The sequence below is a fragment of the Apteryx rowi genome, unplaced genomic scaffold, assembly GCF_003343035.1.
Source record: "Apteryx rowi isolate R43461 unplaced genomic scaffold, aptRow1 scaffold_1047, whole genome shotgun sequence".
NCBI lineage: Eukaryota > Metazoa > Chordata > Aves > Apterygiformes > Apterygidae > Apteryx > Apteryx rowi.
In genome coordinates, this window is record NW_020447250.1 from 7,760 (window position 1) to 16,509 (window position 8,750).

The 8,750-nt window shown below is 54.8% G+C and overlaps 1 protein-coding gene and 1 long non-coding RNA gene across 2 annotated transcripts; one reads left to right on the plus strand and one right to left on the minus strand.

Moving 5' to 3' along the window:
- Positions 1-20: 20 nt before the first annotated feature.
- On the plus strand, positions 21-1,475 carry LOC112967270. Its single transcript, XR_003253911.1, has 2 exons — positions 21-50; positions 574-1,475. It is a non-coding gene; the product is annotated as an uncharacterized LOC112967270 (long non-coding RNA).
- A 1,202-nt stretch (positions 1,476-2,677) lies between these two features.
- LOC112967090 (butyrophilin subfamily 1 member A1-like) lies at positions 2,678-8,651 on the minus strand. The gene is made up of 9 exons (XM_026067858.1): positions 8,346-8,651; positions 7,313-7,594; positions 6,893-7,009; positions 6,108-6,128; positions 5,444-5,464; positions 4,887-4,907; positions 4,458-4,478; positions 3,961-4,164; positions 2,678-3,850 (listed from the first exon to the last, which is right to left on the minus strand). The coding sequence occupies exons 1-9, from the start codon at positions 8,590-8,592 to the stop codon at positions 3,135-3,137; spliced, it is 1,650 nt and encodes a 549-aa protein (XP_025923643.1). The 5' UTR covers positions 8,593-8,651; the 3' UTR covers positions 2,678-3,134.
- Positions 8,652-8,750: the final 99 nt, after the last annotated feature.

Consider the following 8,750-nt stretch of genomic DNA (forward strand, 5'->3'; position numbering starts at 1 on the left):
GGCCGGGCAGGGAAGAGCGGCAGCAGCAGCGGCAGCGGCAGCAGCAGCAGGTTGGGGCGTGTTGCGCCAGCGCGGCCGCGGCGGCAGCGCGTAGGACAGCGGCGCCCGTGTGAACGCAGCGTCCGTTCTGCCGGCAGCTCCCGCAGCAGGGCCCTCACCAGCACAGCGCACACCTGGCCCAAGGCAGGGAGAGCAGCTCAAGCCTCCCAAGCCTCGTTTATCCCGTTTCCCTCCATTTCCCCCACGTTTGCTCCTGCGCAGTGCATGTTCATCCCTCCCTTTGCCCACCTTTGGTCCTTCCCCTAAACATCCCCTCATCAGCTCTGCCCTTTCCTGCAATCCCCTTAAAAGATCCCAGAGTAAGTTTGGTGCAATCCCCCAACTTTCCTTGATGCTGTATTCTGTAGCAAGGAAAGCCTCCCTCACTAGGGTAGTGTGGCTGAGCATTCTAAGGTGCTGGATTAAGGCCCCAGTCTCTTTGGAGGTGTAGGTTCAATTCCCCCTGCTGCCAGGTCTCTTTTAGGCCTTTGAGAGGCAGCTGGAGGGATGGAGATGCTTCTTCTCTCTGTGCAGTGCTGGTCAATGCCACATCTGGAGTACAGTGCGATGAGGCCACATCTGGAGTAGAGGCTGTGTCCAGCTCTGGGCACACAAACCATAGACAGACTAGACTGGAGCACTGAATCCAGGGATGGAGTGGAGAAAGAGCCAGACTCACTCTGCCTCTTCCCAGTGGCATGCAGTGCAAGGCTACGCCTGTCCCAAGGGGCAGAAGTTGAAATCCAGGGAATTGCTCTGCAGGATGAGAAAGAAGTTTTGCCCAGCACGGAGGAGATTGTCCAAGCTGTGCCCATCGCTGTCCTTGACAGGACCTCAGGGCCAAGCTGGGACGGAGCATGGACACACACTCCTGCATTCCTGCCCGGCCTTGGGAGATCCATGCATGTGTCCAGGAGATCCCTGCAGACAGTCCAGGGCTCCCTCTCACAGGCACGGGGAGTCCCAGTGTCACAGCCAGGAGGTTTTGGCCCTGAGGGACGATTAAGCGGTGTCCCAGCAGAATCTGAACTTGCAAGAAGAAATGTACTGCGTCCTCAAGATTTGAGCTGCAGTTTGGGCTTGTTCCAACTACAGACAGAATCAGTCATGGATGACACTTCAAGAAGCAAAGGAGAAAGAATGGAACACAACCTCAGTCATTGTAAACTGTGACTAAGGGGCTTTTTTGCCTTCACTTCTCCCTTCCCCAATCTGGCATGGTCCATGTCTCACCACAGGCAAATCAGCAAGGCACTTGCTAAACTTCCTTCCGGGAAAAAGGCCTCTAAAATCAAAGGCAGGGAAATAATGAAAGAGTAGAGAGTGCTTCTGAAGGGAAGTCTTCCTTGAAGGTCAGCTTGTGCTGGAAATTTGGACCTCCCTAGGATGACTTTTGTTCTTGCAAAAGCTTATTTTTAAATGCTGGTTTCCACATATTTACTTTCCCACTCTGCTGGGTTCACTGGTTTTATTGGAAACAGAGGAACACAAAGCATCCAGGCTCGGTTGTATGGTAGATACAGGTTATCTACTGCAAAGAAACAGTTGATACTTTTCCAAGGATCCCATAGGAACACGAAATCAAGATGTAAACTGCTTCCTAGCCACCAATGCCAGGAGGAAAAAAATCTATTTGACTAAGACAAGTGTTCTGCCTTCAAGCCTAGATCAGGTTGCTCAGTTCTGTGTCCCACCAAGATCTAAATATCTCCAAAGACGSAGATCTCCCATGCCTCTGTCCCCATATTTGACCATCCTCAGGATGAAGGGGATTATTTCCTCCCTTATATTTAAACAGAATTTCCCTTCTTGCAAATTCTGCCCATTGCCTTTCACCCTGTTGCTGGGTACCTCCAAAAGCCTGGCTCCGGCTGCTCTACAACCCCATTAGGTAGTGGCAGAGAGCGATTCAATCCCCCTTTGCTGTCTCCTCTCCGTGCTGGACAAAGCCCCACCAGCTCGGTGGCCGCTGCTGGGCTCGCTCCAGCCTGTCCCTGTCTGCCCATTAACCTCTCATGGGGAGACAGCTCATGTCATGAATATTTGATCATTAGAAAATGAAGTGAGAAAGAGGAGAGACTGGGCAGAACTGGACAGTGAGAGAGCAAGGGGCTAGTCTGCTAGTTGGCTACTTAAAGAAGTAATACTTATGCTGATAGCATGGCTATAAGGTGACGTTATCAACATCTAAGAATTAAGTAGAATGTTAAAGGTGATGGAGAACTGTTTGCCCTGTCATCTGCCCTCATTAGGGACCTCAGTGCTGGGGGCAACATGTCCCCTGCTGTCTCCACTGTCCCTTCCCTGAGCAGGAGGGGCCCATACCCAACCCAGGCCAGTGTAGGGAGGCCTGTACCCACCCCAAAAGGTGTCGGAGGGTCTGTATCCAGCCCCAAAGGTGTAGGGGGACTGGTACCTACCCCAAAAGGTGCTGGAGGGTCTGTATCCAGCCTGAAAGGTAAAGGCGGCACTGGAGCCACCCCAGGGGCACCAGTGGGTCTGTGCAGCCCTAGAGCCAAGCGGCGGCAGCACCCGGCGAGAGCAGCTGCCTCCGGCTCCCAAATCTTCACACCACTTGCAAAACTCTTCCACAGCAAGGAAAGATTCCATGACAAAGAAAAGCACTGGGAGACCCCACTGCCTCGCCTCCACGTTCGTGTGCAAACCTTTATTGACCACAGTTCTGCTGAACAGCAGCTTGGCAGGACACAGCGCGAGAGAAACAAGAGCCTAGACACCCTCCCCCCATTCAGCTCCAAGCACATGTCAAGGAAACCCAGGCACCTGGGGGACTCCGGGCACCTCGTGCCAGCAGAGTCCATGGAATTGCTGGTGCAAGGCCAGCGTGATGGAGGGGAGAGGAAGGTGGAGAGCCAGGGCAGAGTCTCTGCTCCGTCCTGGGCTCACACGCACGGCCCCGAGAGGTGCCAGCAGGCAAGAGCAGGGTTTGTGCCCCAGCAAAGGCAGCACAGGGCAGGGGAGAGGCCAGGACATGTGGGCGATTCAGGCAGGGCCTCTCACCCTCCTCAGAGCCTCCCAAACCTCCTTCCCTTCTCCAGAACAAGGAATGGAGCCCCAAACAGCCCCTGTCCCCTTCAGCCACTGGCTGCTCCCTGGGTTTGGGCAGAGCTGAGCTGACCATCTGCTCCTGCAGGAGCAAGGAGGGGAGCAGAAGGAGCATCTGGGGAAGGACAGGAGGCCTCTGAGGCTGGAGATGAGGTGGGGTGAGGTGCGTGTGTGGGGTGGGTGCTGTTGCTGGGGCCCAGCCACACTGCTCCTTTTTCCACACAAAACCAAGGGTGGATCTTCTCCCGACCCAATGAGGCTGACCGGAACGTGTAGATCTCGGCCCCATTATCAGCACTGACAAATGCCACCTGCCCTCCTGTGCAGTCCAGACACACCCAGATCCTCTTGGGGACTGGGGACAAGGACAGGGGGGTGCGAGGGGATGTGAGAGCCACAAACTTTCCCTTCTGGTACTGCACAGCCCAGATCCCTTCTGTAGTGCTCAGCTCAATCCGTCCCTTCCTCCTCATCCCCTCTGTGGCCACCCCCACAGCCCAGTGTGGCTCAGCACCCACCTCCCCCTCCACCTCCCAGCAGTGCCTCCCTCCAGTGAACCCCTCACGGCCCAGCACACAGAGCAAATATGTGAATCTCTTGAAGCATTTCGGAAGGTCCTGCTGTGTCTCTCCCCATCTCACGCTTCTGCAGTCCTTGGACAGGACAAGCTGGGGATGAGCTGTGTCTGGGTCCAGGGAAACCTCCTCTGCAGGCACAGGAAGAATCAGAGTGTCAAGGGCAGAGGCTCAGCCCTGGGCAGGGTTTCACCTCTCTGGGGAAGTATCTGCCCCACTGAGGTGGAGACATGGCACCTCCTTCCACCAAGGAGAAACAAGGATTGGGGCCCTCAAGTTCATGGTCCGAGGTGCAAGTTCTGCCCAGCCATGCACTGCCTGAGGACAGGGACTGCCCAGCACTGCCCCTGCACTGACCAGACCCATTGCCCCCCATGCACACAAAGAAAAAGAGCGTGATACCCCTGGGAGGAAAGAACGGGCAGAGGATTAAACAACAAAATGACTTTACCTTTGTCTATTGGCAAAACGAGTCTTCTCCATGCTGCAAAGAAAGACGAGAGCCGGTTACAACACACAGCCTGTCGCCAGGCAGGGCCACACTGTGGACATGGGCAGGGGAGAGGGTCCAGCCCTGTTCTGGTCACCCAGGGGTGGCCACAGTTCCCTGCACATCACACTGGGGTTTCCCCAGGGCCCAGCCACTGCACTGGTGGAGAGGACGGGCAAAGAGGGAAAGGGCTGAGCACCCAGAGCCTGGGCAAGGGCTCGGCTCTGNCCAGAGCCTGGGCAAGGGCTCGGCTCTGTGCGCACAGATCACAGCATGGGGAGACTGACCCAGTTCTGCAGCTTGTTCTCCTGGAAAAACACCAAAAGCAACATGCGATCAGAGCAGGGTCTTCTCCTGCCATGGCTGCTCCCTCAGAACAGGAGAGAGCTCAGGTGTGGGTGCTGTGCACTAAAATCCCTTCTGTKTTGAGGGCTGGCTAATGTGAAAAGAGTGAGTGCTCCTGCAGAAGGCCTCCGAACCAGCCTGCCTCCTCCCAGACCCTCAGCAGCAGCCAGGAAAACCAGCTCAAGGGCTTTCCAGACACTCCTGAGTTCCTCCTCACTCAGGACAGAGCTTTGGGGGCTCAGGCTGACAGACTGAGACCTTGCTTGGAAAGCACTGAGCTTGGGACAACCATCAGGAAAAGCTACCTCTATTCAGGAGGGAAGAGATTTTTGCAGGGGTTTTACAAGTGGAACCAGGAAAAAGAGACTCACTCAGCTCCGTGGTCTTTGCCTCTGAAAAGCAAAAGAAAACGAAGAGTCATCAGCAGAGGAGCTTCCCATCCCCAAGATACGACCCCAGGAGAAGGCATCGCTGGGGATGGTCCTGAGCCCCTGAGGATTTTGCTTCTCTCCCCCATACCCATGGAATGGGCAATGCACAGACACTCCCAGGGCAGCCCTGATCCCAGCCTGCTACATCCCCGTACTGGGGACATGGAAAACCCTCAGGCACAACCTGAGCTTCCCATCCCCAAGGGACTACCACAGGAGAAGGCATCACTGCAGATGGCTGTGCTCCCCTCATTTTATTTCTCTCCCCCATTCCCAGGGAACAGCTAATGCACAGACACTCCCAGAACATGCCCTGCGCCCAACCTACTGCACACCTCTGATCCATGGGCACACACAACCCCCTGCCTCAGACAGGGCTTCTTGTAACCTAAATCATCTCTTCAGACAACACGCAAAAAGCATCAAGGCAGTGTCCTGCCCAAGGACACAACACTGTGGAAAGGTTTCAGAAGTGGAAATGGAGAAAGACAACTCACCCAGATCTCTGGACTGTTCCTCTACAAAGAAAAGCAGAAGGAAGAGGAGATTAGGAGGGGACCTGCCTTTGGTAGCACAAGCAACTCTGGAAGGGGCAGGCCCTGCTCTCTGCGTTCTTCCCCCCTTTCCCTTCCCGGACCCAGGGAACGGGCAATGCACAGACACGCGCAGGCCTCTAAGCCCTCGCACTCTTCAAGCTCTCAAGCAATAACCAAAACCAACAAGCCAGTGTCCATTCCAGGCACACAGCTCTAGAAATCTTTTTGAACTGGATATGGAGGAAGAAGACTCCCTCATCTCTCTGCACTCTTTCTCAGAAAAGCAAAGGAAAAGGAAGAGGCCATGCGCCACAAAGCTTCCCATCCCCAACAGACAACTGCAGGAGAAGGCATCACTGGGGATGGCTGTGCTCCCCTGGTTTTATTTCTCTCCCCCAGACACAGGGAACAGCTAATGCACAGACACTCCCACAACATGCCCTGGGACCAGCCTACTGCACCCCTCCGCTCCATGGGCACAGAGAACCCCCCGCCTCAGACAGGCCTTGTTTTCACCCAAATCATTGCTTCAGACAACACGCAAAAAGCATAACGCCAGTGTCCATCCCAAGCACACAACACTGTGGAAAGGTTTCAGAAGTGGAAATGCAGAAAGACGACTCACCCAGAACTCTGGACTGTTCCTCTACAAAGAAAAGCAGAAGGAAGAGGAGATTAGCAGGGGACCTGCCTTTGGTAGCACAAGCAACTCTGGAAGGGGCAGGCCCTGCTCTCTGCATTCTTCCCCCCTTTCCCTTCCCATACCCAGGGAAAGGGCAATGCACAGAAACGCGCAGGCCACTAAGCCCTCGCGCTTTTCAAGCTCTCCCTACTTATTCCACAGCAGCAGCTCACAACTGTGCAGGATCACACTTAGCCTCTTTCCTTTACAATCAATACACAGAAACGGAACAAGCCCAGTCACCCTCCTTTCTTGGACAACTGTACATGAAGATGAATTCAAGTGAGTGTGGTGTATTTGCAAGGTTTGTGCATCAATAGCAGCATAAGAGACGCTCGCAGCACCCTGGCCACGTGCTTTCCTGGACTGCACACCAACACACAACATGTCCCCTGCCGTGTCAGCCTGCTGGCAAACTCAGCTGGGACGCTGCTAGAGCAGCTCTCAGCACAAGGGGGATTTTTTGACAACTCCTGGTCCAAAGCCGTGCTCCCTCTCCTCCCGCTTTGTCCCCCTGCCTTCTGCCGGGAGCCCAAGTCGGGTTCTCAGCACACTGAAGGCATGCTGCAAACACAGCCGTGATGCCCGGGGGGAGCTCCCTTTGCACCTTAGCAGAGGTGGGTCAGGGCCTCCAGCTCCGTCATGGCCTCCCCCCTCCGCTCTTCACCCCTCCAAACAACATCCCTTTCCAACTACATGGTTCCTCCCTTGACCCGTCAGGATTTTACCTCTCTTCTTAAACAGACGAACACTGAAGAGAATTAAACCAAGTATSMRCAYKAACAGAGCCACCAGCATCACTGCCAGAGCCACCTTCCAGGGATGGGCATCATGGAAAAAGGGAGCTAAGAAAGCAGAAGGAAAGGCTCGTTTTACACTTCAAGGCATGAGGAAAACACCATGATTCCCACATGACTGAAAATAAAAAAAGAAAGGAAAAATAAAATCCAAATACAGCAAAGTGCAGCTGGGTGCAGCTGTGCTCCAGGGCAGAGGAGGGCTCCAGCTGTTCCCAAGGGGTCCCTCTCCGTTGACCTCCTATCTCTCTCTCACCACTCAGCACCACCGCTGCCATTCATCTCCCCTCCACACACCTCCTAAGGGGACGTTCTCCCCCCACTCCCCGACTGACACTGCAGGGAACTCACCTGATATGTGCAGAGACGACTCCTTCTCTTGGCCAAGGCGGCTGTTCCTCACCACACACGACAAGTCCCCGTCTGCCTCCCCYRYCACACTCAGGCTGTGTTGTATTTCAAACAGACCCCTCTCGTCACGGGAATGTCTCTGAGAGACCGAGGGGAGATGCTGCCCCCCAGGATCCTTCCACAGCACCTCAGGCTCCGGGAACCAGCCAGACGATCGACACACCACCTCGATCCCTCCGCCCTGGTAACCCTCCAGTGAGACAAGTGGGGAAGAGCCTATGGCTGGGATGAAAAGGAGGTATCCTTGGTTGAGGACCAAGATCATCCAGGCCAAAGGGGAAGTACTTTCCTATGCTCTGTGTAGATACCATCCACATCCCCGTCCAGCCAAGTCCGGAAGGGACTGCAGGACCAGGCATTCACACACCCATGGTGCTACGCACACAAGAACCACCCACCGTTGCATCAGCACCTTCAGGTCCCTGCACAAAGTGCCAACAGCCCTAAATCTCCTGTCATCCTCCACAGCAGAGGAAGACCAGGCTCATGAGCTGGAAAGAGCTCTCCTCCCAACTCCAGGCATGAAGTTTGTTTCAGTCCTCTGTGCAGGTCACAGGTCAGACTCTGTGCCAAAGCACCTGCTCAGCAGCCTCTCTCAAGCTTCAGCCTGTGTCCAGTGCCTCACAACACCATGAAAAAGACACCCGGAGACACAGCAGATTCCAGCAACAAAATCCCATCCGCGCAATTCCCACACAGGCCACCAACAACCCTACTCATGCAAGATGGGTGCTCCCGCATGGGCATGGGTTCAGATGCTGAAGGGAAGAGCCCTCTTGGCCTCCTCCTCTTTCAAAGGCTCTTCCCCTTCTAGCCATAGAGCACCGACTCCCTGGATGCATGGGCAATTCCCCCATTCCCTGGGGGAGCATTTTCATACCCCTTTCAGTAAGCTGTACTTGTTGACCTTCTCCAAAACTACCATCATGGAAATGCAGCTAAGGTGGAAATGGCAGATGAGCCACCAACATACCTGCCACTTGCAGTTGCATTATAGCTTCTGCATAACCAGCAGCACCTTCAACAGTGCAGACGTACGTTCCATCATCGGAGGGTCTGACACTGGCAATTAGCAAGTCCAGGCTTCCTCTGCTGAGGCCATCATGGGACAACACTGTCCTCCCTCGATATTCTCTCATCTGTTCCACAAACTGGTCCTCTCCATCTCGGTAATGATGCACTGTTTCAGTGATGTGGTGCCGGATCCACCTGACAGCCATGCTCTGAGCATTCAAGCTGGGGGAGAGCTCACAGGGCAGCACAATGTCCCGCCCCACAGTGGCAGTGACAGGGTGGCCTGGTCCCACCACCTTCAGCTGCGCTGTGAAATGGAGAAGGACACAGAGGAAAAGCAGACACACACTGAACCTTTGCAGAC